The sequence below is a fragment of the Oxyura jamaicensis genome, chromosome 14 (assembly GCF_011077185.1).
Source record: "Oxyura jamaicensis isolate SHBP4307 breed ruddy duck chromosome 14, BPBGC_Ojam_1.0, whole genome shotgun sequence".
Classification (NCBI taxonomy): Eukaryota; Metazoa; Chordata; class Aves; order Anseriformes; family Anatidae; genus Oxyura; species Oxyura jamaicensis.
The window spans coordinates 12024304-12051137 of NC_048906.1; the positions used below are offsets into that span (position 1 = coordinate 12024304).

Below are 26834 nucleotides of genomic sequence, written 5' to 3' on the forward strand. Positions count from 1 at the left end.
GCCTGGAGCAGCCCCGGGGCCGCCGCCAGCACCGCGCCCCGCGCAGCCCGGCCCCGCTCGGGCCTGCCCTCCGGCCGCCCTGCCCGGCGCTGGGGGAGGCCGGGGGGGCCGCGGCCGCTGCATGGCCGCCGCCCGTGACATGAGCGCAGCGCGGCGCCCGGCCTAGAGCCGCCCCGCGGGAGCTCCGGCAGCCATGGTGAGTGGCGGGGGACGGGGCCTGAGCGGCGCTGCGGGGCCGAGCCGGGGCCTGCCCGCTCCGTGTGCGCCCCGAGGAGGTGGGGAGGGCTGGGGGGGAAAGGGCCGGGAGGGCCGCCGGTAGCCCCGGGGCTGCTGCTGCCGCTGCGGGCTCGCCCTGCCCTCTGCCACCGGACCCTGCCCGCTGCCGCCGTCCGCCCAACCGAGCCCGCCGCGATCTGCACAGCCCGCTTGTCTTCCCCCTTTCTCCCCGTCCGGAGGCAGGGCGAGGAGCGTTCGGTCCCTGGGAGCCCCTGCGGGGTGCCGGGGGGGAGCCTGCCCGCGGGGGGTGCGGCGGGACTCGGCACCCCCAGGGCCGCGTTAAGGAAAGGCTGGTTTTCTTGTTGTTTTAACCGTTTTTCTTACCGTTTTTCCCTCGTCCTGCCTGGAGGGAAACCTGATATCGCAGAGCCTGTTGGGCTGGCAGAGGGGAGCCGCAGACACGTACCCTGCAGGTGCCCGCTAAGCAGAGAGCTGCCTCCGGCCCTGCCTCACCACGGAGTCCCGCCGGGGAAGGCAGCAGCCACCAAGCTGGTTTTCAGCCCTCAGATACTGCAGGCTCGGACTCCTCAGCCCCTTTTTGTCAGGAAGTCGGTTTGTAGCTGTAAACTTGTCGCCCGCCGTGGCGTCCTGCTCAGGACGGGCTCCTGGCGTGGCTGCCAGATGTCACTCACGGCTCTTAGCACAGCCCTCGCTGGAGCACGGGGCCGTGTTCGCAGGTGGGTTCTTTTCCTGTGAGCACCCCTGCTTCAGGAAGAGGAGTAACCGTGGCTGGATTTTGAGGCTTTGGTAGGCCCGTGCTGTGTAATGAGCTGTGGCTGTGCTCGTGGAACAAGGTTATGTGCTTGGGGGGGGCACACCAGTAAATACAGCTGGCAAAAGGCCTCATTATTTCTTCCTTTTCCTTCCTGTAGCTGTACGCTTCTAGCCCGACGTATGCCGAATCCCCCCCCCCTTGTTTTCTTTTTTTCCTTGAACGTTAAATGTTTGGTTCAGTCTCCAGCCAAGCACTGGGTGCGGGGGTGAGAAGCAGGCAGGGGGCTGTGCCGCAGAGCTGGCCGTTGTAACGCTTCGCGTGGCTGCGGTGCGGGGTTTTCCTTCTGTTCTCCTTTCCTTGGAGCTTGCAGATGGGCCCGTTCTGCTGCCGGCATACCCCCCCTTCCCGGAAACAGTGGGGAAAGCGTGAAGATGAGCTCCTGCGGGGCGTACCGGGAGCAACTACAGCGTAATTAAACTGCCCTGTCAAAATACAGGCTTGCGGGAGCGGACTTCGTTAGTTGAACTAACGAAGGCATCAAAGGCAGGAAGGGGAACTGCAGCGGGCTCTGCAGCTCCTGGTGTAAACAGGTGCCGGTCCCGGTGTGCCCCACTTCCACCGCTGGCTCGGGAATGTTACGCCGCCGCCGAGAAGCTGTTCGGTCTCGCAGGGAGCTCCCTTCAGTCTTTTGCTTCCTGAGGTATCGATTCTTACGGAGCACTCCGCTGGTGTCGGGCCTTGTGGTCGTGGTACCGAAGCTGGTGCCGTGCCAGGCTGCTCTTGAGTCTGTGGGCCCTGGACACGGAACAACTAGCTCCAAGAAGTATTTGTGGGCTTCCCAGTCGAGTTTCAGATTTCTTCTGGGTGCTATTACAGAAAATTCCAAATAAATATTTGCGGAACTCGTCATCAACACGCTCGTGTTTTGCATCCCAAGAAGCCATGCATTTGTTTCATCTCTGATTCTTTGGCCCTTTTTCTGCTCCCGCTACCCGAAGGGCTCAGCTGGAAGCTATCGGAGATGAGCAGGGATCACCAGAGCCCAGCAGCCACCCGGCGAGTGACTTCTCACCTCCCCTGGGGGCTGTGAGGCCGGCACTTACCTCCTCCAGAATGTGCTCTTTGTTTAGCCGGGACTCCTCGTGCCAGCAGCTAGAAGAATATCCTAGGAGTAGGGTTTCCTTCCCAGAAAGGCTGTTTTGCGAGGTGTAGGGCTTTAAAATGTCACGGGAAGCCACTGGTGCTAGCTACGAAGCCGGGCACTCTTCTTTCCTGTTGTCACTAGGCCTCACAAGCACGTAGCGAAACGGGAAGCGGACACCACGAGTAGCAGCGGCGGACCCAAAAAAGCCCGAGTCCCTGTTCTGCGTGAGGCAAATCGAACTCGCAGAGATGGAAGGAGGCAGTGGGCGTGGGCAGCTCGGATCTTTCGAAGTTTTTCACAGCAGCATCCTAGTTTTATAGCCCCCGTTATCAGCTTGCAGGTTTTTTTAGCAGCGAGCGCTGGCACTTACGCTTAAAGCTTCCTTTGAGGAACCCACGGCGGTTTAAGCCTCCCATATGCTGGGAGTCAAGCACGCCTGGATTGCAGAACATCCAGCCAGGGTGCTGGTGAGCTGCGGGTTCCTCTGGCGCTCGTGGTTACCAAGGAGCTTGCTGCTGAATTATCAAACCAGCCCACGTTGGCTGTGCGCAGCTGAGCTGGTGGCCCGGGGGCTCACTGAGGTGGTCCCGCGGCGGTGGCCCCGCTGCCTGGAGCTGGAGCTTGGGCAGCTGCCGCCTGCCCGGGAAACTGCCCGGCCCCGGGGACACCTTCCAGGAGGAGACGGAGGAGAACCCGGTAAGGCTGCCTGCACACCCCAGCGCTGCGGCAGGCAGGAAGCGCTCGTGCTTGACGAGGTCGCCTCCGCGCCGCGGGGAGGCCCGCGAGATGGAGCGGGGCCTCCTCGCCCCCCGCAGCGCCCGCTCCTGTGCTGCCACCAGCAGCAGCACCGGGCCCCTGGTGCGGCAGCCTGAGGGTCTGTCTGCCCTCCGATATCCCCTCAGCTGAAAAAGAAAAGTAAATCTTTCTAAAAGCGTTCTGACTCACTGCGCTGTGCCGAGAAACAAGAGAATAGGAACTGGTAAGTCCTCGCCTCAGCTCTAACATCTGGCTTCCTTTTTTGGCCTGCAAGTCACGTCACTTTTTCTGCCCCTCCGGAGCATTATCCCCATTTTATTAAATCCTGAGACGAGAGCTAAGACCTAATGCCTGCGCACCGTTTCACGTATTGACCATCCCTGCAGCAAAGCCTGGGGCTGCAGGAGGTAGCACGGCGCGGCGGGGCCGGGTGGCACGGCTCGGTGCTGCAGTGCTGCGGTCTGCCGGCGGTGCTCGGGCATCATCGGCAAACCTGGGTGTCAGCTCCGGGGGAGTTAAAAGAGGAATCAGAGCTGAGTTTGTAGTGGAAGGCTGGTCTCGAGTGCAGCTGGTAAGGGGGCTTCCCCCTTGGTGAAGGCTGTGTCTCGGTAGGACGGTTACGTGTCGCGCCCTTCAGCATCTGCACGTGGTGCGTTACGTACGCCGTGTCTCGAAGACCTGGGTAGCTCTACGGCCTCCAGCGAGGCTAAAAGCTACGTGGGCAGCGTTGTTGAGCCTCAGGATCCACCGAGCTGTCTTGAAAAGCCTCCTGCTAGGTGGTGTTCGTGGCGACCTGCCGAGAGAGTGGTGGCTGCTGGCATTATTTTAGTGCGGAGCGTTGGAACTTGGCGCGTGCTCAGCGCAGCTCCTGCTCGGTGTGCGGGTACCGAAACGCTCCGAGGAGCTTGTGCTCTGTCAGATGAGCTTAACGCCCGTTGTCAGGTGGTGCCTTTTAGATCGGGAAAAAGGAGCTGCCGCTGCTTTGTGTAAAACAGAGGGGGAAAAAACGACAAGCAGCTTTGATATCTGATACCTGGCTGGTGGCACAATGCGTCCTGAGGTCCCTCCGGACCGTTGTCCCGTGCCCGTCAGCAGGCGTTCCCCGGTAGGACCTACGTTTGTATTTGGGTCGCTGCTGCCTTGGCCTGCCCTGCATCCCAGGTGTTCACGTGGCAGACTTCGACTTCTGCGAGAGAAATGAGGCCCTTGCCAGCTTCGCTTTTATCAAAGTGGTGTCATTTGTGGAGGTGAAGCATGCAGCATCCGCCTCCCGTTCTGTAAGGTCTGCTCGTTCCAACCCGAGCACAAAGATTCATAGTTTGGTGGAGAACAAAGCAATCAACGTTTTTTTCCATACAGATTATCTTGCACACGAGCACCTAAAGCTTAGGAGAGGGGTTTCTGCTGTGAAGTAAGGCCTTTTCCAACCTTCCCCCTGACGCACACACATTTTACAGCTTTCTTTGACAGTTTGTGGTTCCTATTTAGAGACGGGAAAGAAAACTTTCGCTATACCTAAATGTTTCCGACTCTTTTAGCAGCATTGCAAATTCTTTAACCCCCCACCTTCCCTGATCCCTCTCCTGGGGGAATCATGCCCAGAATTACATTTCTTTTACAATTCTCCAACGCGCTGCATTCGTGCTCCAAATCATCTTTTATTTGTTTCAGCATCTCCAAGTTTTGTAGCGGGGTCTGCAAGCCTGTGGCTATTTTTAGCAGTTTGATTGAATATTTTATTACAGCTTTAATTGCAGCACGGATCTCTTTTGGAGGGGGATTATCATATTTCCTTTTTTCCCCTTTCTTTTTTTTTGGGGGGCGGCCGCGCGCCGGTTGCCAAAGTCAGCCCTGAAGGCAGGGGACGTTGCCTTCTAGATGAGTTGTGTTGTTTTTTTTTTTTGCCTTATGGGAGATAATTTTGTCTGCAAATCCTGTGCTGTGCTTGGGTGATACTGTCCTGCTTCTCTGGGTCAGAAAAGTGTTTTATGTTGTAGCAATGCTGGTGCTTTTCACGTGGGCTGAGGGCTGAAGTTCGCCTGAATTTTGGCTGGTTTTCCCAAAGCAGGTGGTAGCTGGTGTCTGAGAACGGTGTTTGAAGTCGGGGTCTGGTCCCCCTCCACGTACTGGTGGCTGGGACGGGGGAGAAGATTGAACTAGCCACTGCTGCTTGGGTTTCTTTGTGCAAACATGAAGCAAGGAAAGAGGAAGACGATGCAATCCGTAGCCTACAATCTCCTGTGCAAGCATTGGGCAGGTGCTCAGCAGCAAGGACAGCTGGGACACCGGGAGAAATAGTTCCCCCTCGATGGGGAAAAGGTGCAGGAGGAAGAGGCTGCTTTGAGCAGCTTGCTGCAGTTTCGGCTGCTGCTTCTTGCTTCCCACTGCTTCGCGAAGCGAGCCAGGTCGCGCTGCCCCGAGCCTGTGTGCCCCCAGCCCTCGAGGGGCACAACCCTGAGAACTTCCCCGGAGGCTTCTTGCCCAGAGCCCCAGGAGATGTGAGGGCGAGGAGCAGGCCGCTGTTGTGAAACACCCCGAAGTGCAGAAGCGTTATCGATAGCAACATCTTGTTTTTCTTTAAGTGGACGAGATGTTTTGTTTGAATGTGCTATTCTTTGGAAACTTTAAAACAGCCTCGCGGAGTTATTCCGGTGGTAAGCGTTATCCACATCAGTTTCATAAATGCTCTTAAATGCCCAGCACAAGTTTTAATGCTCTTTCCAGGAATTAAATCTGCAGCACTGCGTGTTTTTCTTTTCTCCAGTGGGGTCTTATAAAACATTGTGTCTTTGTGTACCGTAACTACCTCCTGGCAATCGGGTTTGGCTGCTGTAGTATTGGGCAAGGTATAATCCTTGTCCCAAGCTTTCTGTAGCATAAACCTCGCTTTGATGTCCCTTTGTCGGTGTTGGGAGAGTTTTTCACCAAGGTAAGGGGATTTTTTCAGCGCAGTCAGAACCTCAGCAGGGGTTGCCTTTATGTAGGTTGAGCTGCCTATGAATAGGAGTGCCATTTTTAAGAAATATGCTGAATAATCGTTGTCTTCTTGCATTCACTTTCTTCTTTGCTTGTTGTAGTACTTTCAATTTCCATCTCTGCAGACGTGCATGCTTCCAGAGACTCCTGAAGTTAGGGTTGCCAACGACTGCGATTCAGGGTGTTTGTCCGCTGTTACTGAGCTGGGATAAATCAGGGTTTGCATTCACAGTCCTGCCCGCAGGAAAGCATTTGAGAAGTGTTTTGGAAAAGCTGTTAATGCTTCTTGGACGGCTTAGTGCTGATATGCAGGCCTGCCAGGTTTACTGCTCCTATCGCATCGCAACTCCTCTCCAGTCTCCTCCTCCCCGGTCAAAGGAGCTACCACGTCTGAGTGAGTCACAAGGAAGAAAGCTTTTTCACATTAAGTATCAAATACCCATCCGTAAGAGCATTAATGGTGCTCTTTGTAGGAGGACTCAGAACTTGACAATCGGTGCTTGTTTTAGACTGGCTTCAAGACAAAAGGCAGTGCTTTGTGGTATCTTTTCTAAGTTCATCTTCCTGCTGCCCAGCTGTTTGTCACGGCCCGTTTGAGCGAGAAGGTGCGTGCAGTTTCCTTAACGCCGCAGTTTTTGATTTCTTCCTGGCATGCTCTCCCACCCCACTGTACTTCTGTCCAAAACAGTACAGCCTTAGGGGCTGTTCCCCACCTGCCTTGTTCAAACCCAGGTTACTTCAGATAAAATGCCAGGGGATCTCCAAACGAGCGTTACCTCAAAGCGCGAAAGCCGGTCGCGTTTGGCTGGGCGGCACTGCGGGGCTGTTTGTGCAGGCCTGGATTCCCCTCTGTGGAGAAGAGGGAAGTGACCTGCACCCCGTGGCCATCGCCTCGAGCGGTCCCACACGAGCCTGACCCCACGAGGACGGGCAGGGCCGTCCTGTCCTCTGTGGCATGGCGGGCTGGCACGGGGAGCCCAGCCGAGGGCAGGCCCGAACGCCGCCATCGCGAGCCTGGGTCCTTCAGGTGTGAGGTGCTGGGCTTCATTGGAAAGGGTTTAAGTTGCTGGTGTACACTGAGAGAGACAAGCAGGGAGAACACGAGCACCGTGTGGTGCTCCAGCAGCCATAAAGCAGCGTGTGGCCGGCCTCGTGCAGCCTGGAAGGCACGTGGCGATGCCAGGCCTTGTCGCTCTGGCAGCGCCCGAAGCAGAGGCGCTCCGCAGCGAGGGCTTCAGAAGCGGTGGGCGGCAGCTGAGAGCTGTGCGAGCAGGGTGTCCTCCGAGGGAAACAGAACGGCTGTGCTGGATTGTCGGACTTCAGTCATGAGCCCAAAAAGTGTCTGCGCGTGGCCTCTTGGCCCTGGTGCTGTGGCAGTGTGCTGGAGAACGTGGGTCGTGGTGCTCTGCTTTGGATACTTCTACGCTTCTCAGCTGTGTATTATTATTTTAACGACGACTAGGCTGGCGAAATAGCGTGTTGCCAAGTCTCTTCCAGCAGCTAAACCGCAGTAAATCGATGGGCAAGGCATCGCCGTGTGACCAGCCCGTCTTCCCCGGGCCTGCAGGTTCAGCCGCTGCTGCTCGTGCGCTCGTCCTCAGCGAGAGCGGGGCTTGTGATGATGCCACGGCTAAATCTGACTATGCTTTTGCCAGGCTGCTGTGATTGTTTTATTCACTTGGTAGGTTTCTAAAAGAACTTGTAGGCGTTGAATTTTAATGCTTTATGGTTGCTGCGTTTCCATGAGTTATTGAGCACCTTTTGTGAAGAGCAGAGCCAACGCTAAATGCTTGCTGGAGGACACGCTTCTGCGGGGTTGACTCTCACAATTAAGAGTTACCAGTTTAGAAAGGATCTGATTTGGACACTTGAGCCTGTTAATCAAAGTTCAGCCTTAAAACCTGAAGCCTGGTTAACTGAACCTGCCTGTACAAGAAGATTTAAGAAATATGATCCCATAGGTATTCTAAAAGGTGCCTGATTACTTGTGTACCAGGCAGTGTTTACAGGTAAGATGATCTCTTTATCCTGTTCGAGAAATCAGCTTATCGCTGCTGCCTCTCCGTAGCCTGCTCTACGCAGCAGTGTTCAGCCTACGATCATTTTTAGTCCCCAGCTGATGTTTACATTGATTCCTGCAGTGTAATCTGGCATTTCTCAACTGATGAGCTGCAGAGGCAGCTGTCGCGCAGGACATCAGCTCCATCACAGCAGAGGGGCTGCATGTGGTGTGTTTGCTGCCTTGCTTCACTCCTCTGATTGCCTTTAGATCGAACAGTAATTCGTGACATCTATGGTAGATCTTTGGCTTAAATTGTGGTGTAAGAGAAATGAGTTTGCAAAATCAGCATCTCATCAGTGAACTGCTAGACTGGTGGCTCCTGAATCGAGTGAGCCAGATGAGCGGGTTGTATTCTGCAGCCGGAAAATCTCTCGAAATGGCACCAGGAGCCTGAACTGTTTTCAAAGCGCAGAGCGAAGCTAAGCCTAGTTTCTGTTCATTAAACCACAAAAACATGTCTGAAATGCAACAAGGAAATTGAGAGTAAAGACAGAGCACGGTTGATATCATCAGCAACGTAGTGCAGGGGAGCACGTACGTGATGGGCTGTGCACTGTTCTCTGTTTGAAGACTTCAGGGTGAGCCTTGTAACGCTGTTACAGAGACCCTTGGAATGTGTGTGAAAACCCAGACTTGTAAAGCTGTTAGCTGGAAATGATTAAAAAATAGCAAGTATTTAAGTAACGCAGAGCTCTGCCTCTGCATAGCGTGCATTCAGCCTTTCCAGAAGATGTGTTGGGTATCCTACAGCTTTTTTTTAAGCACTCCATAATTCTGATTTTTGTTGCTAAAAATAATACCGTGCTCCGCTTCTTTCATGAGCTTCACTGCACGGAGTGGCTCGAAGCTGCTCTGAGGGATCGCTACAGCGGTGACAATGTCTGCGCTTTGCTGACGGCAGCAGAAGGAAGGCTTTTGTGAACCACACCAGCAGGCTTGAAGTGACCCGCCATCTTCTGAGGCTGTAATTAGTAACTGTAGGTGCTCATTGTCACCTTAGGTTAGGGTTTGGACGGGGAGGGATTCCGAAAGACACCCCAACAATTGTTAAAGTCAGCGTGTAAATAACTATGTTAGGACACGTGCACGTGTTTGAAGTGTATAATTACATTCCACAGCTTCCACTGTGTGCTTAAAAATGCTTTGTGATGCTAAATAATATGTATGAATTGAAGAAAAACCAGCTGTGGTGTTTGTATACGTATATATGTAAAACTGTACCAGTAAGTAACTGCACCAGGTTGGAAGCAGAAGGTTCCCGGGTGGAAGAGGATGGGGCAGGGTCACTTGGAAGCAGCAAAGACAGGGAATTATTTAATTTTCTTATACCAGCAGTTGCCATTGTGGTGTGTCTATGTTTTCTTTTAACCTTACCCACTGGCTTACTGGGGGAACAATGGAAGTTCCTGCTGGGAATGCTTCGAACCGGGGGTAGGGTTTTCATACATGCTCTCCTGGACGAGCCGGTACCAGCACAAGAGGCGGACGTAGCTGATGCTCTCCTTTTAGCCGCGCTGCCTAAAATGTGCTAAGATCCAAACCTCGATAAGCAGCAGGAGGCTGAGCTGTGGTGGGCTGTCTCATACTGCTGCTGGTAGGAAGGGGGTACCAAAGCAGGTTCAAAACGATAGGAAGTCAGGGTTGTGCTGGTAGAAGATGCACATTTTCTGTCTGCGTGGCGCTGGGAGGCTTTCCGGGCTGGCAGATGTTAGTGTGGAAGCGCTTTGCTGACATCCTTCAGCAGTGCAGGTATCAGAGGGGGCATGGAACAGGAGTGGGCTTCAGAATTCAAAACCCGAGGGGCTGCAGCAATGGCAAAGGGCGGCTCCGTGCTGGGAGAGCTCCCGTCCTTGGCGCACACCCGCTGCCTGCCCCTCCGCGAGGCTGCTTCGGCGCTCAGCCCGCGGGCGGCAAAACCCCCCCCGAGCATCCAAGGAGGCTGGTCCAGTGCTGCCCGAAGGACAGCTGGAGTCACTTTGTAATGATGCAGCTGCAATTAACATCTTAGCAAACAAACAAAACCCTCGTAGAGGGATTACCTTAATTTTGGCTTAGTGATATCCATTTCCAAATGCATTAAAAAAAAAAACCACCCTCTTTACGGTTATCGTCTGCCTGGGACGCTGTATTTAGAGCATAATTTGTATGATCGATTCTCTGCTGGGCTGTTAATAGCAGCCATTAAAAGGTTAACAGCTTGGGTTTTTATGGCAAAGCATTAGAGAACAGCTTTCCTCTACCAGAAATAATTGCTTTCCTTTTTAAAAGCATTTATTTATGAAAGGGAAATGTGACAGTCGGGCATGGCCACTGGAGCTGATGTTCTGGAGCTGTCTGAAGCCTACGGCTGTCCTGCCTTGTAGGTTCGGTCTTCAGCGAATGTGAAATGAAAACAGAAAAAAGGCAAATCTGCTCTAAATGAAAGCTCTTCTGGAGAAAAAATTAAATAGCTTTATCAGCGCTTTCCTATTTTCCAGAATGATCTTTGGTAAGAGGGGAATGTCTTTGGTGCCACGCAAACTGAAATGAGCGTTGTGTCTTCTCTCAAAGTAAACGTACGCTGTCTGAATGGCAGTCCCAAACCGATCCCTCTGTCTGGCACCAGCTCTTGTTAAAGCAGCCCCAGATATTTATCTGTATGCTGTCCCGTGTGTCTTCTCCCGCTTACCCTCCAGAGCTGGACCAGTAACTCGTCCTGCCCCACCGCTCGAGGCACAGGCTGGGCTGCGCAGGGGCCCCGTCCTGGGCAGCGAGGCACGAGGGTTTTGCTCCCTTAGAGCCTCGCGAGGCGCGGTGACCTGGAGTATGAACAGCTGAAAAACGTTGTAAGTAGGCAGCTGTTAATGTATTTTTTTTCCCATAAGAGAAATCAGTTACTGGCTCTTACATCTCCAAACGTCATTTTACGATAGCTCTGAAGTCAGCTGGTTTTGTTGCACCTCTCTTTTTTTTTTTTGGTGCTTTGCTGGCTGGAGGATGTCTTTAAATGTGCAAGCGAAGCAGCAAACCTGCTCATTTCTGCCCAAAGGGGAAGCTGCGTGCTCAGCTGTGAACCTCTCATTTTTCAGGTGGTGTGAGACGGCTAGGAAAGGTTGGAGCCGATAGATAAACGGGATGAGTAAGCAGGTACACGCCTCTAGCTCGATCAGCTGTTGAAACACCCTTAACAAACGTGGTGAGACCAAAACGGGATGGGTGTGTGAGCTTCCAGCCTGATCTTGGTCAGACAGGGCAGTTCCTCCCAGGGCAGACAGTTTCCAGGGTCGAAGTATGGAGCGTGGAGGTGCACCTGCTTTCCTTCATGTGTCACCACCTCGGTCGCCCAGCTGGGCTGTGGCCGACGGCACCGCTGCCGGCCGGAGCGTTGGCCGAAGGCGGCAGTGGAGATGCTGCACGCGGTGACCGTCCCCGCTGGTCGGAGCGCCGAGGGAGCTGGAAGCAGGGGAGCGATCGTGGATGGTGACCCGTGAAACCTGACCTTGGCCGCTTTTAGTGAATTGAGAAGTTTTTCGTGGTTAAAAATAAAAACGCTCACAAGGCTTGCTCTGCGCACAGGAGTTAGAGAAATGTGTGGGGTTTTCCTCAGATGGCTGACAGAGGAGAGCAAATGGCAATTCCTTTAACTAGCCTGCAGACACCAGCAGGCCCTGGGGGAATTAAACCTTAGGAAAACAAGCAGGAAGTCTTTCTACTTTAACAGCTGAGTATTTTGTAATGCCTCACGCAGGTGATGCATACAGCCCGCCCTTGCCCAGAAACCCTATAGCAAATTTTGCTAGTGATGGTCCAGACTTCGCAGCTTTCCTTGAAAACACTTAATTTGTAAAATTTTATATGACCCAAGTGGCTGAATTTCGGACCAAACAGCAGCTGAACTGAGCACTGATGGTTCTGACCCGCGGTGGGGTTTGATCTCACCCTGACTGTCCCATCTCATGCAGTCATCGACGTGTCTCTTTGCTGCTCAGGATCAGGCACCTTCGGCACTTCTCCCCCAGATCCTGGTGTGCCTTCCTGGTCCTTTGTCCTTCAGTGCAGAGTAAACACCGAGTCCTAGAAGAAAGCCAGCCACGTTACTGCGTGAGCGATAACACCGAGGTGCAGCCGGGTATGTTACAGAGCGTGCAGCCCACAGGCAGGTCTCCTGCTGTGCTCTCGCTGGGTGATCTGCCTCTGGGTGCCTGGTAGGTGCGGTCCCCTGCCTCTGCAGCTCTGCCGCAGCGTGTCCTCCTTCTCAGGACGGCCTCGTTGTCGCAGCCTTTGCTTGAAAGGCAGATCACTACCGCCTGCCCCAGGAGTGGTTAACCTGAGGGGTGCCCAAAAGGCACCAACAAGTGCAGAGCGCTGCTCTCTGCCTTTTAAGCTGGGCCAATAGTTAGAGCAGGGTGCCCAGCAGTGAGCGCCTGGGGAAGCAGGAGGGCTCTGCTGTTTGCAGAGCCTGGTGTGGGCCGGGCTCCGATTGCCTCAGATGATTTGTGCTGCTCCCCCTTCCTTTGGCGAAGCATCCAGAAGAGCTGGGAGAAGTCAAATGGGAGAGTAAAACAGTCTGGGAGGTCACACCGCTGCTTTCTGCCCGAGCTGGCTTCTGGCCAGCCTGGCCTTCTTGCGTGAAATCCTGTTTGGAGAGGCCGGCTGGGTGACTTCTACCTCTGCCTGTCCCTTGCCAAAAGGGAAAGTTAGGTGGCGCGGCTCTCAGCTTGGCCAAAACCCTCCAGAGGAAGCATTTGTCCAGGAACCTGGTACGGTCTGTGCTGCGCGCCGCCTTGGTAGCTGGTGGCCAGATGCACGACAGCTCCGTCTGCAGCCGAGACGTGCTTCTGGCGAACCAACCGTGATGCTAGCCTGCTGCTGTTTCCTTCGTGCTTCCGATGCTTTGAGCATTGTGCTGGTGCTGCTCATCCGGAAGATGAAGTGTGTTCCTGGGAGCAGCCCTCTTCAAAACCTCCGTGCTGAGGTAGTTTGGAGGCAGCGGGGGATCTGTCAGATGTTCGATGCTTCTGGGATGCCTGCAACTTCTGAAAGTAGGAAATAAACCTTGAGTCTTGGCCCTGGAAAAAAAAAGTAGTTTTATCTCAACTACTCTTCTAAAAGATGGCTTGAATTAACGGTGCTAAACCAATCAAGCCCTAACATCCCTGTGCGCGGAGCTGACGCCTCTCTGCGGACTGAGGCCGTCTGGGTCGCAGAGGGATGCGACAGAGCAGTCCTCCCACAGAGGAGTTCGGCTGCATCCGACTGACGTGGCCAAAGGCTGGAAATGCCTTTTTGGGTGTTCGGCAGCTGAAACTGCTGGCGAGATTTGGTCTGTGTTGGACAGCAAAGAAGCCAACTACGGGGATCTGCTGAAACGCTGGGCTTACGCCCGGACTAACTGGGAGCAAGTGGGTCAGGAAGGGATTTGCAAGGACAGAAATGCATGGAGAAGGCAGCGTGGCTGCATCCGAACGTCATGGGAACAGTACAAGCGGAGTTCTTAAAATCGGGCTCTTACCCCACTGCCGCTGTTATCTGGGCAGTGGGGGCTGGCAGAAGGGAGCTGCTCAGCGCCTGCGAGGGCCGGCCCCAAGGTGAAGCTTGTGCTGCCAGGGACCGCTGGCGGCGTGTAAATGGATTAAGGAAGTGATAATGGGTGCTTGATCTTGCTTAAGTTGACAAAGTGGCTTTGATTTGATTGCGGGCTATTTTAAGCCAATTGCCCGCTAACAGAACACTTTTTTTTCTAAAATAGTCTTTGCTCTCCAGAGCGCGGATTTAACAGGAGGAAGGGGTGGGGAGGCACGAAGGCTGGCGTTCAGCATTCCTTTACCAGGTAACTGGAAAAAGCAGCGGCCCCCAGAGCATCCACTTCAGTTGTTTGGAGGCAGAGCTGAGGCTGCGGGCCCATGCTGGCACCCTGGTGCTTGGGTGAGGCGAGGAGAGGCGATGTCCCTGCTGCGCTGCTCCCAGGGGATGGCAGCTGGCAGCGGCTCAGCGTGCCTGCAAGTGGCCTCGCTTGCCCAGCTCTCCCCAGTTTGGCTTTGCGCAGAAGACTGCAAGTCATCTTTTTTGTTTTCACTCGTCGAGGCAGAACTTTGTTTCCTTTGCCGGTTCACGCTGTTTGTGTGCAGCGGGAGGCTGCGTTTATTGTCGGTAGCGTGAGCTGCAAACCTCAGAGGAACGACTAGCAGCACGGCCTGTGCTGTAGCCGCGCTCTTTTCTAAGCCTGTCCCTTACTGGGGAAGTGAGTGCAGATGAGAGGCGAACCTCAGCATGGAGATGGTGCTAGAATAAAATCATCTCAACTCCGGTAATCCTGCCACCCCTGTGTACTAATGCCTTTTTTTAGTGCTCGTACATGCTGAGCCTTAACTGAATGTTTCCAATGGCAAAAACTAAATTTGGGGGTGGAGGAATGCTGCGCTTTAACGAAACCTCAATACTTGAGTATCACTTCTCAAAGTGCTGGGAGTTCCTTAAGCTTTCAAGCTGCTGCTGCTTCCGCGGCACCTCTGGTGTTGCAGGTGGCAGCAAGTCAAAAACAAGAAGAGGCTCGGGCTGAAAGCATCCTGGCCTGAATTTGCTGCCTTTGGGAGAATTACTTGTCAAGGATGAGCTCACTTGTAACCACTGAGCACCACCAAGGAGAAGGAAGCTTCCCATGTTGGCTCGTTAGTTAATGACCAAAGGCCCCTTTAAATTCACATCCAAAGCTTTTGCTTGGACAAATGTTGTTAAATCGTGTTGCTGCTCGGCTCTCGCTGCAATGAGCAGTTTAAATTAAAGGCAGTTTTGCCTTCTACCCGGTTAGTTTTTGAGTACTTGTGTGTCATGACTGATGCTGGCCTCCCTGTGCTGCCTTCCATAGAAATCATCTCTGCACACAACCGAGCGCCGTTCAAAGTGGGAATTTGCTGTAACTCCTTTCTTTCCGTGTCCTCCCCAGGCATCTGAAGAGGCCTCGCTACGGGCTTTGGAGAGTTTAATGACAGAGTTTTTCCACAACTGCACGACGAATGAGCGGAAACGGGAGATAGGTGAGTGCCAGCTGCTTTCAGGGGGTGGTCCTGTGTGCTTTCTGCTGCCTGCAGGCCTCAGCAGGGGACGCCGGGTGGTCGTTAAACACAGCAGACAAAAGCGCTCCGCCTGGTACAGAGCTGGCATCTTAGCCTCTCCTGCTGAGGTATGAATGTGGTAGTTTGGGTCTTGGAGTTGCTGTGGCAAGTCCCACAATGACTACATCAGTAACCGTTCCTGTACGCATGGTTCCTGTACGCACGCTCCTTTTTCCAAGCGGTGACTTGGCTAGGATGGGAGAAAGATGTTTGTTTTTCTCTGCCTGCACATTGTGAGGCTGCTTGTCTTGGAAAACGTCTGCCTTCTGCCTAGAGATGGAGCGTGGATTTCAGATTTGTACTGCCCTAAGGAGGGAAAGCAGAGGAATGCCCTAATTAATGTGAAATGACAAGTGGGAATAAACAGTGAGGTTTCATTTTGGTTAGTGTTATTAAATATGTCCTTCTGAAAACCAGCAGAGATCTTACAGGTGCTCTAGATTAGCTTCTTGCAGCTGTGTTTAATGGGCATAAGTAGGCTGTTTGCTTTTCTCCTCAAGCTTCTGCCATTTCTGTAACTTCAGTGCCAAGTCTCTGATCAGCATGAAAGATTTCTTCCAGAAATCTGGAAGAATAAAGACTAAGCAACCAGCACAGTGTTTTTTTCTGTTGTGGTGATCACCTGCAGTGCTAGAGTGAACCTGTCGTGCCTTTTCACTTAGCCCAAAGTTAGGTGTATAGCAAATACCCTTGCCGTGTTCCCAGCAGCACAAGGGATGAGTCAAAAAGGAGGTCAGACCTGCGTGCAGCACTGATAACGGGGATTTGTGGAGCAGTTTTTCAGTCCCTCTGTATTTTCAGGGGCTTCTTGGGTGTAGGCTGTATTGCTTGGGAGCTTGTTGTGTTTATTAAAGCACAGCCTCGTCTTACAATTTTTGTTTTTGCTCTCCTTAAATTTTTTCTTGCTTAGCTGAAATGCTAGAGCCGTGGAAAAGGTAAAAAAATCTTCAGCATCCCCCTGCTGACCTGGTCAAGTTGCAGGGAAGGAACCCGCTGATTCAGCCTTGCACTTGGTTAGCCTGGAGAGCACAGCCCTTGCAGCTTTTCCTCTTGCCACGTTTGGTGTGTAGTCACTTGACTCGAGATTACCACCAAATCCTGCATCTGAGTGTTCAGGGAGCTTTTTTACGCCGACTTGCGAAAAAAATCAATGTCTCAGAGCAACTGCATTCAAAGGAGCGTTTCCCAGTGCTGCATGTGTTCTGAAATACTTGCGGTCTTTCCCAGTGACCTGGTATTCCACCGCTTGGCTCTTACACTTAGAACAGTGGTGCTTGCGATTTATTTTTTGTGTAGCTTGTCTTAATATTCAGCTATTAGTCTCGTTACCGTTTCAGAGTACACAGGTTTTGACGTACCCATTTTTTTCCATAAAAGCCTATTGTTAGGTTGTTTTTAATGCTTTTGAGTATAAGGTTCCCCCCCAGTTGTTTGAGTTGCTCTGAATATGGGGTTTCTTCTATGCTCGGGGAGCTATATATAGGTGGTTATGAATCTGTTTACAGATTGAGCTTTCATGTATTTTTAATATTCTGTTTTTTTCAGAGGAGCTTTTAAATAATTTTGCCCAGCAGATAGGAGCCTGGAGATTCTGCCTCTATTTCCTGTCAAGTACAAGAAATGACTACGTGATGATGTACAGTTTGACCGTGTTTGAGGTAAAGTGTGTATTGGTGCCTGCATAGTGCATTTTCCCTGTCTGATGCAGTTTTATATGGCAATCGATTTTATTTGAAAATGTTTGTCTAAAAAGGCAATCCTAATAAGTACAGTGATAAAGCTTGCTTTTATTGCTCTCTCCTAAAGAGGTTATTTAATGGCAGGCTTAGGGTAGGAGAATATGAATCTTTGTACACAAATTGAAGAATTAACTTCCTGGCATCTCTCAGTACAAATTGCCTGCAGTTTCAGAGGCTGCTTGAGTTTTCTGCACAAAGCTTTTCAGAGTGCTACTGCTTTTATACTTTTTACGGCCAGAAATACGTGTATGATTACCTCCTACTAGCTGCTGCAAACTACTGCTAAGAGGGGGAACAAAGTTTCTTTTATTTTTGACGTCTGTTTTTCTGACGTTCTTTTTTGAATTGCATCCCACAAGCTTATGTGCCAGTTGTAGAGGGAAGGTTGCTCTTAGAAGACCACATCCCACTTGTTACCTGCTTCTAAAGGGAACAAAGCTAATGGCTAAAAGCCTGAATATTGATTTGTATAGCTACTGAAGAAACAAAATTATTCTGTGAAAGCTTTGTTTTATCAGCTGATTTCTCAGCGAGCCACGCGGTGTCTGTCCCTGCTGATGTCCTGGGGCTTGGCCAATCTCATGCCTCACTTTGGTCTTTTTTTTCCTGCCTCTGCTCTCTGTTCTGGGCTGGATCAGCAGCCCGAGCCTTGCTCTGAACTCAAGGAGTGTTTATACCCTTTGCACTGGGCCACTTTATGGATAGAGCAAACAACTCTGTTCTTAAAGTTGTTTTGACAGATGATGTCTCCATGTTGTTGTTGACTTCTTGACTCAAAAAGCTCTATTTATTTATCTGGGGCTGCCAAGAGAGGGAGCCTGAAGTGGGTCTGCAAACTTGATCTGCCATGTCCTAAGACCATCGGGTGACCCTTCCTCTCATAAAGGGGCGATCGTGACAGAAATGATACGGGAGTTGTTCCCTGCTCTGGGGGTGGATGTCGAACCGCAGCAGCCTGCAGTAATTAAATAGATCCTCATGAAGAGGAAAACATTTGATTACTGAGCCTCTGGTGCTCTAGGCGAGAGGCAGAAGGGGGAAGAGTAGTACTGAAAATAATTGTGCCCAGAACCGAGCAGAACAAATAAATCACTGTGCATGTGTAAACCGAGAGTAGTGAGTTCACAGCTCAGCTCAGAGATTAGCATCTCAACGGAGAAGCTGGAATTTCCAAAGTTAACTACTGTGGCACTGCATTCCGCTGGTCCTTGTCGGCCTGCATCTGAGCCTTCGTCATAGTCTTTGGGTCTGTACTGAATGTCAACAAAACCATGTTTACGAACACAAGGCCCATCCCCAGAATTTCTGGAGAACGCTGCATTTTCAAGAATGTCTAGAAAGTCCACAGCAGATCTGGCATAAAAACTTCCTGCCCCCCTTCTGGGTGAATTGTTTCTGCTTGGTTTTGGAAAAGAGAATGTCTTCCCCAGAATGTTTCCCAGGTGGAGAAAGCTGCCGTGTGCAGGCCAGATGAGTGGACAAATTCCGTGGGCAGTAAAGGATGGATATTAATGCTGAAGCATCTTCCAGTTCTATGGGCACTTCAGAAGTTCTCATTCTGGACTAGCAGTGAGGAACTCCTGGGTCACTGCTGGCTTTTAAGCAATATTTCTGCATTTCCCCTAGGGGTGGAAAAAATAACCTCTGAGACACTGTGCGTACACCACACATGTGCCGTATACATATACACACACACAAACATGCCCCTCTGTGCTGTGAACTGGTACCTCTGTGCAGTGCCTCTGTTCTGTGAATTAAATCTGCTTTGACCACGAGTCCAGCCTTCTCTTTCCTGCAGCAAAGCACCGCGCAGCACTTCCTGCTGTTGGATTTTCCAGGCTGTATGCCTGCAAATGGCTGCAGACATTGCCCCTGCAGCAGGCCTCCTACATAAGTTATCCTTCGAGGCTCAGCTGCTAATACTCCAGAGCCCCTAAATGGGATTGTAGCGTGGCGGGAAAGCAATTTGCAACTCTGCCTTCTTATGGATTTTGCCTGGTTTTTAAGTGGCCTAAAAGCTTTCTGGTAAAGTGATGCCCGGTCTCTGCGAAGTCCGTCGCTCGAGAGGCGACCTTCCAGCTTGGCTTCGTCAGACCTGTGTGGCACCAGAGACATCTAAAGCCAAACCCAAACCTGCTTCCTCATACAAGGCTGTGCTTTGCCCTTTGAAAGGGCAGATGCAGCTGTCCAGGGTTAAAAGATGGAGGCATGCCGGCTGGCTCCGCTCAACCCCAAAGCAGTTAAAATGGTGATGTGCCAGTTGCTGTCACCTGTCAGGTAGTACGAGTTGTTTAAGAAAGCTGTATCTGAAAAGCTACTGATGAAACGTGTTAAGGTGGTTTTCCTTCAGGCACTCCAGCTGGTATCATTAAGGTTTTCCTACTCAGATACCTAACTACTTAATTTTGGTGAAGCATGCAATATCAGCGTGCTTCAGGTGGGCTCACAGCCGAGGTCTGTTTCTTTTCCAGAACCTGATCAATAAGATGTGGCTTGGGGTCCCATCTCAAGACAAAATGGAGATCCGTAGCTGCCTGCCCAAGCTCCTGCTAGCTCACCACAAAACTCTGCCTTACTTCATCAGGAACAAACTCTGCAAAGTCATCGTGGATATTGGCCGACAGGACTGGCCAATGTTCTACCATGACTTCTTCACTAACATCTTGCAGGTAAGAAGCTTCTAAAGGTAAAACTTTTCATCCACAGAGGGCCATAACTTGTTTCCTTGAATAGTGACTTCCCTTGAAGACGAAATGCTTGCATGAAAAACAAAGTTCCTTCTCTGATTCCTTTTCCTTTAATTTTCAAGTGGCCCATAGCTTCCTATGTATTCACATCTTTCTAGTGTTATGTTGAAAGTTAAGTTTCTGAATGTAGCTGAGACTTTTTTCATTTAATTCTATTCTAATTCTGCTCCGTGTTTTTCTGCTGATAGAATTACATGATTTGAATGCGGCTGTGCCCACGAACAAACCACAAGGCAATTATTGACATAAATCAAGGTCCCAAAGCGTTAGGAGTTTTTGTTAGGACAGATACATGTAGTATTAATTGCAAAACAAAAACAAAAAAAAAAAATGCAGACTTGGCAAACCGAGTTTGTTAACTTACAGGAGTAATCTCTTCAAGTAGCTCTCTGTAATCACGTAGTGCAGCATGCTGCATTTTTTTCCTGAATTGTCCATCTGACAATAAGTACTTTAAGACAAACAACTATCTACATTTACAGTTGTGGACTTGATTTGCAAATGAAATGCTTTCTGAGATTCCACGTGCTTTTCTAGCCATTTGGAGGCTATCTTAGGTGCTTGCGAGCCCACTTCGGGTATCAGTTTTTCTTTAAGCCTCTCCTTGTAGATTCAGCTTCTGAGGGAAGTGCTCCTATAAATTTCTGTATCAGAGGCCTTCCAAAAATGTTCAGAGAAACTGGAAGAAAAAGCACTAGTACTCAACTTCAGGCTCCCAAAGTAGTGAAGAGCAAAAGCAAAACACTCTGCTCCTGTCTTGGATAGACTTGAGAGTTGCACACGTCCTTTCTTCTTCCGAGATCATTTGAAGCAATTATTAGATTCGTTAGCAGTAAATTGGTATCACAGTCCTCTAAGTAGTTCCTTAAAGTTTTATTGAGCCATTAGGGAAATGGAGAAGAAAAGTAACTCGGTCTATTGTGCTATCATTGTGCAGAAACAGTAATTCTAATGCTGCTGCTTTAGAGGTACAAAATTTAACATTGCTGAAGTGCCAGTGCCTGGTTTTGCTAGATTTCCTGGCTTGGTCAGAAAATATTATGAGAGGAGATGTTAAATGGTCTCTTAATTCACTAACAAGCTGTATGTTTAACTTTCTTGAGCTGTCTGCTCCTGTGCCATCATGCTTCCTTTCTATTCTGAGCCAGAGTCATGTACATCTAGCCTAAGAGCTTATAGATGGCTTTTTTTCCCTGCATATTTCACCAAACCGTGTAGCCTGGGCATTGCTAAGTCAGTTTGTCCCTGGTCTGGTGGGCTGGTGAGATGAAGTCAGCCTGCGTTGTTTAATTTATGACTTAAGGATTACTCGCAATAATTGTGATTGGCTTTAGATTTTTTTTTTCCTTCCAGAGGGAGTAGTGCACAAATCACTTGGATGTTTCAGGTCAAGAGAACAGCAGTGTCTTTCAGCTGAAAATAAAACTTTGTCCCACTTGTGTGTGTCCGTAATGTCCCGGGGCCTAATGAAGGCAAAAATCACTGCTTTCTCTGGTCCTAATCCTCTGTGTCCTGTACGTGGTGGAAATCATTCTTTTTAGGGTAAATGTGATTTCCAGAATGAGGCGTGATGCCAATGCAAGGAGAGGTTACATCCCTTACCTGCGTTCTGTTGCCATCCAGTACTGGCTGCATTAGTCTGTCTGCAATTGGAAAGGACTTTTTTTTTAGGGGGGCGAGGGGGAACTGTTTGGCTGATGGTGCGGGCTCCCAGTCTGAGCGTGCCTTCAGCAGCAGCCCCGTTACGTGGTGAACTCACGGGTGCTGAGGCAATTCTGAGAAGTGATGATGTCAGCAGAAGGCAGTAAACAAGAGGAACAAACTGTTACTGGTAAACATGCTAGAACAGAGAATGTGTGCAATGACATTATGAAAGCGCTCTCGAAACCCCAAGGATTCCCATGGTGCTTGAACTGTTGCCACATAGATTAATGTCTCAGGAAATCCAATACTTGCAGTTCTCTTCCCTCAACATGCAGTGCTGCAAACTGGGGGAACTGATACTCGCTTGTAAACTGCCAATACAGTTACGTGTCTCCTTTCTGTGATCTGATAGTTCTGCAGAATGTTATCACACGTTGCATTCATGCCTTTTCCTCTCAGTTAATTCAGTCTCCTGTGACCACTCCTCTGGGACTGATAATGTTGAAAACAACTTCGGAAGAACTGGCATGTCCGCGAGAAGATCTTAGCGTAGCCCGGAAAGAGGAGTTACGCAAGCTGCTCCTGGACCAGGTGCAAACAGTGCTTGGGCTCCTCACAGGTACGAGTCAGTGGGCTTGCAGCCCTGAAACAAGTGTCTTCCTTCACCGTCCCTAGCAAGCTTGCACGTTCACGGTGCAGTGAGGCAAGGTGTGGGCGATGTAGTGACCACTCCTGCTGTTCAAACTCAATTCTGCTGTTGGGTGACTGGGTCAGATGACTCTGAAAGGAGCTCGTGTAGCAAAGTATAGCTGCATACATTCTCTTTATAAAGGGATTGAGATTGTCTTTTCTTAGTGACCCTGAAAAAATTAATGAGTTCTTGTACAGAATGTTCCTTGTTAGAGCACTCAAGATGTGTTTTAGCGGAGCTCTCTGTCTCCAGTATGTTTGTTAGATCAATCTGTCTTTTAGCAGTCTGTTCTGAAAAATGTCTCTTTGGCCAGGTATTTTGGAGAGCATATGGGACAAACACAGTGTTACTGCTGCCACTCCACCACCATCCCCAACCTCAGGAGAAAGTGGTAAGGACAGCTGAGGCTGAGTACTTGTCTTTAAGCTACATAATATTATTTCCATGTGCTTTAACTTGCAATATCGAGTACAGATTCCTTCCCTTACTGTCTAACCTTTTCCTAAACGTGTTTGTAGTCCAACAAATTCCTGGTCAGAAAGGCAAGCTTCACCTGAAGAAGCAATTTCCACTGCAGGGCATGCCCCACTGCAAATGGTGCCTCATCCAAGACAGCACTGTTCTCAGATGGCAGAAAGCTTTCTGAAGTGTCAGTTCAAAATGCTGTGAAATGAGTGAGCTGGCATCGTGTGGTGGTTTCACGTGGATAGGCAGCTAAACTCCACCATGCTACTCTTTCATTCCCCCTCTTCAAAGGAATAAGGGGAGGAAAACACAATGGAAAAGCGTTCAAGGGTTGAGATAAGGACTGGGAGATAGCTCACCCGTTACCATCCTGGGCAAAAGAGACTCAGTTTAGGGAGATGAATATTTGGTATTGCTTATTACTAACAGACTAGAGCAGTGAGAAACTAAAACTGCGGGACTCTGCTCACAGCAGCCACCCTTGTAACTCCCTGGTACCACAGCCTTGTCCCATCAACCCAGTGCACATTTGTTCCCTGTGATTTTCAGCTCTAAGTGTATCAAAAGGCAGAGTGGAGCAAAACTGAAGCTCTAAATTAAAACAGAAGTGTTTAGGACTTTGGGCATATATGTGCTGGGAAACTTTTTCTTCCTACTTATCTTAGACTTTTGCATGGCTGTTTGTCTATACTCATTTAAATTTGGATTAATTACTTTTGAGAAGAGTATGTTTTTGTATCCCTGTACTCGGAGCACATCTCATTTATCCTGTTACGGCTGTACCAGGGGTAGCTGTAGGTGCAGAGGGCCTCCCCAGGTGTGAATACAGTCTGGATGAGTACCAGTTTCTGTGGTGCCTCTGTAACATTCAGCTCACCCAAGAAACGTGCAGCAGCTTGTGGTGGTTTTAGTCCCTCTCAGAATACAAAGTAGGAAAAAATGCCATGATGCAATTAAATCGTTTTACTTTAAAAACTCTGACCTTGGCTTTGTCTGCTTTTAACAAAGAAAAAGAAAGGCCTATGGTCTGGGAACCTGAAATGTCTGGTTGTGCACAGGGAGAAGATGAAATGCTTGGGGATCCATTACTTTTTTTTTCTCTAGGGTCACGCTGATCCCAAATCGTGTGTTCTGTTACAAGGTGTTCAGGTGCCTTGTTTTGTCTTTAAATCTGTCTGCAGGACCTTAAGCAGTTAACTGAAAGTTGTTGATTGCTTCCTTGTGCCAGATTGTACTAGTTAGCTTCAGACAGCTGTCCCTGTTAAGTGTTGGTTAATGTTAGTGTTTGGTTTGTTAATGTTTTGTTAGTGTTAACATTTTCACCTTTAAATCCAAGTTGAACCAGAATTTCAAGCGCTGCTTTTCCTTAGAGCTTTAAAGCATTTTGATATTTACATAAAATATACAAACCCGTATACAGAAAGCAACGTCACCTTGTTTTTAGGGGGGAAATTCCGCTGTAGTTAGCAAAAGATAGAAAAAAAAAAAAAAAAAAAAAAAAAACAGGAAAAAAAAAAAAAACACAGAAGCTGGCAAATCAATTGGCAAGAGCCCACCCTGCCAGGAAGGGCCCCAGTGCCGCGGTGCTGAGGCCTTGAGTCAGGTCGGTGTCTTCCAAGGTAAAAAGGCTGATTCATGGTAGCATAACACAGTTGGCAGCAAGTGACTCAGTGGCTGGTAATGATGCTGTATTTGTACAAAACAGCTTGAATCGCTTAGTGAGCCCTTGTGCGTTCCTGCGGAAGGCTGTTTGGTACAGTCACGTTCAAGGCCGTGCCTGCAGAACTGCAGCAAAATCGCGGGAAGAAATTCAGCAGGAGCCTGTTTGAAATGTCCTCTTGGTTCCTCGGTGAATTGCTGGATGTTGCTGGTGCCAGGGCAGTTTTTCATCCAGTTGTGCCCTTATCTCATGGGGACTTTAGATCGCAATTCTCTACATGGGAATTAGGATGCAGTTATTTGTGCCTTCCTTCTTTTTATGGGAATGAACAAACTCGGGCGGTGTATTTTCAAGATTTTTAACTGTTGGGGTTGCTAACAAGGAGAACACAGGGTTTCAAAGCCAGACACACGAACCAGTAGCAGTGAGTGGCAGCTGTGGCGTTGCACGTTCACTGATCTATTTGCAGATAGAAATAAAATACAGGTTTTGGAGGTGAACTGAGGGGCAAATGTGGGTTTGGTGACACCTGGCAATGAAATTCTGCACTGTATGAATTAATTGCTTTTCTCCCCTAAAAATCTGTGAAATCAATGCTGACCAAATCTTCTTACATGCATGCTGGTTACATTTGAGTCACATTTATGCCAAGTATTCTGTTTACTGATGACGCTTAAAATTTTTTGTTGTTTCCTCCATAGCTTAGCTAAGGCCACCTTCCTTTTCCTATGTTCAGGAGAAATTCAAGGTATTCCAAAAAGTAAAACAAGCTTCAGAAGTCCGTATGAATGTTCAGTATTTTCTGTCAGAGCCAGAAGCTCTTCAGGAACTTAAAAACTATGCTTCCCTGGGCAACAAAGGAAGCCAAGTGAAATGGTTACTCACAAGTCTTGCATAGTTTTTAAATAGCACTTAAACCATATTAAACTCATTTCTTGTACCATTGAAGCAAAGGAGCTGTGTTCTATGTTGGGAAACGTTTGGGCTATTGGATCAGTAGAGAACTTACTCAGCAATAATCTCTCGTCCTCCAAATGTTGTCTTTGAGTGATTTCTCTCTTTACTTGATAGTTTTGCTCTTCCTTAGGCATTTTCACTCGTGTATGGTAAACAAATGAGTAGCACAAATGTTTGCTTCTGCAAAGCTAGCACGATCCCAACCCCTCTCCCTTGAGGTTTTTCTCCTCGTGCATGAATGCAGCTGTAAATGTGCATCACCTGTTTGCACAGGCACAAAATAGACCTTAAATTACACTTCTGAGCTTCAGTGATACAACTGGGTGCAAAATACTCAGAGCAATTGCTTCGAATTAAAGGGTCCTAATTTGCAGTCTGCGGCTGGTGTACTGACAGCTCAGAAGCTTTGATTCTCACGGAAGAAGGCCTTTTGGAAGAAGCGTGTCTGCTTCTATAAACACGATAAAAGCAGCTCGTGCTGCAGCACGCGTCTCGTTGTGAGTGCTGCGATGGCTGCTGTACTACTAGGGCTAAGTGCGGGGTTGTCTAATTCACCTGAAGTAGCATGATGCCTCAAATTGCTGGCGTGGAGGAGAAAAAATGATAAAGTGTGGCAGGGAGTTTTGAATTTCGTGGTGTAGGACATCTATCTTGATGAGAAATGGTGACTTAAGAGAAGCCCGTTCGTCATGCATGCTTCTGAGTACTTTGGGAGTAGCTCAGGAAATCATCCCTGCTGTGTTCGTCCTGCAGGGGTGTTGGGTCACTTCACTTTGAAAAAAGTTACCTGGATTTTTGGGGGGAGAACTTTAAAGTCGGTAACATAGCGAGTGCCTGTGGTTTTCTAAAGGTGAAGAGATTATTTGCACTCAAGGAAGAGAAGGGCATTGGAAACCTGGGGAAAAGAAAAATGTTTCCAGCATGTGGTCTGTGGAAGGCTGTGAGTTATTGGGTGAGTTAGGGCAGCCTAGCTGGCATTACCTGCTTGGATTTTCACAAAGCTTTCAAGGCAGCTTCTCACTAAAAGCTTTTGCGAAAGCAGAGGCTCAGTGGGCATAAGGGGAGTCCCTGCGACGATTAATTGGGCAGAAGGTAGGAGACAAAAGGTAAGTGGAAATGCTCAGCCATCACAACAAGGGGGGCGGCCACCGCTGGGGTCCTGCTTGGGACTGTGCACATGAACGTACTTGAGAGACCTGCCAAAAAGGCTGGGTGAGGAGGTGAGGAGGCTTGCTGGCAGCACTGAGTGGTCAGAAAGGTAAAAGGAGGAAGACTGGAGACTGGCAGGGAGATCTTGCGTGACTCTGGGCTACCACAGTGAAACGCGATGCAGGGGAGGATAACCTGTGTTTGGCAGGGAGAGCAAAACTCATCTCAGGCTGAGCTGTGGGCTCCAAGCTCACCTTCAGCGTACAGGGTTAACTCCCGAGTGTTGCACGAGATCATTTTACGAGAACTTCAGACCAATAGCAGTCAAAAACTGCTGTGGTGCTGTGTGGAACTAAGGCTCGCCCACATCTTCAATAGCAGGTGCGGTTCTGGTCTTCTGTAACAAGGGGGGAGAACAGAAAGGAGGCTTTGTGGAGCAGCAGTAAAGGTGATACTGAATTTCTTCCATATGAGAAAGGTACGGTCTCAAATTGAGAGTGAGGAGCTGGGGCAGAAGATGCTGAGTGAAAAGGAGATGAATGCAAAAATTACTTTTCCCTGCTTGGTGTCGAGTTGATAGGCTTCAAACAAAAGCCACCTTCACCCAATGTAGAGTTAAGCTGTGAAACTGTGGTAACGGGATGCTACGTATCTGAGGTGCTCGTGGCTTCAGCTGGAGCCTGGCTAAATCCACGGGAGACAAATCCCCTGAGGCTGTGCAGAATTCTTCAGACCCCACCTGGCTCAGGAAACCTTTGCACT

The 26834-nt window shown here is 49.8% G+C and overlaps 2 protein-coding genes across 5 annotated transcripts in view; one reads left to right on the top strand and one right to left on the bottom strand.

Annotated features, from left to right (window-relative positions):
* The window catches only part of SBK1 (SH3 domain binding kinase 1), a 14778-nt gene extending 13979 nt beyond the window's left edge, over nt 1-799 (bottom strand). The window contains exons 1-2 of the mRNA XM_035339987.1: nt 793-799; nt 517-523 (exon numbers count right to left, since the gene is read on the bottom strand). The gene's annotated coding sequence lies outside the window, so the exon portion shown is untranslated. The remainder of the gene's footprint in view (nt 1-516; nt 524-792) is intronic.
* Nucleotides 7-26834, top strand: part of XPO6 (exportin 6) — a 53422-nt gene continuing 26594 nt past the window's right edge. For all 4 annotated transcript variants that reach the window (XM_035339979.1, XM_035339980.1, XM_035339981.1 and 1 more), the window contains exons 1-6: nt 7-196; nt 14852-14942; nt 16566-16678; nt 19231-19428; nt 21610-21769; nt 22155-22232. In XM_035339979.1, the coding sequence (XP_035195870.1) occupies nt 194-196; nt 14852-14942; nt 16566-16678; nt 19231-19428; nt 21610-21769; nt 22155-22232 (643 nt within the window). In that variant the 5' untranslated portion in view covers nt 7-193. The remainder of the gene's footprint in view (nt 197-14851; nt 14943-16565; nt 16679-19230; nt 19429-21609; nt 21770-22154; nt 22233-26834) is intronic.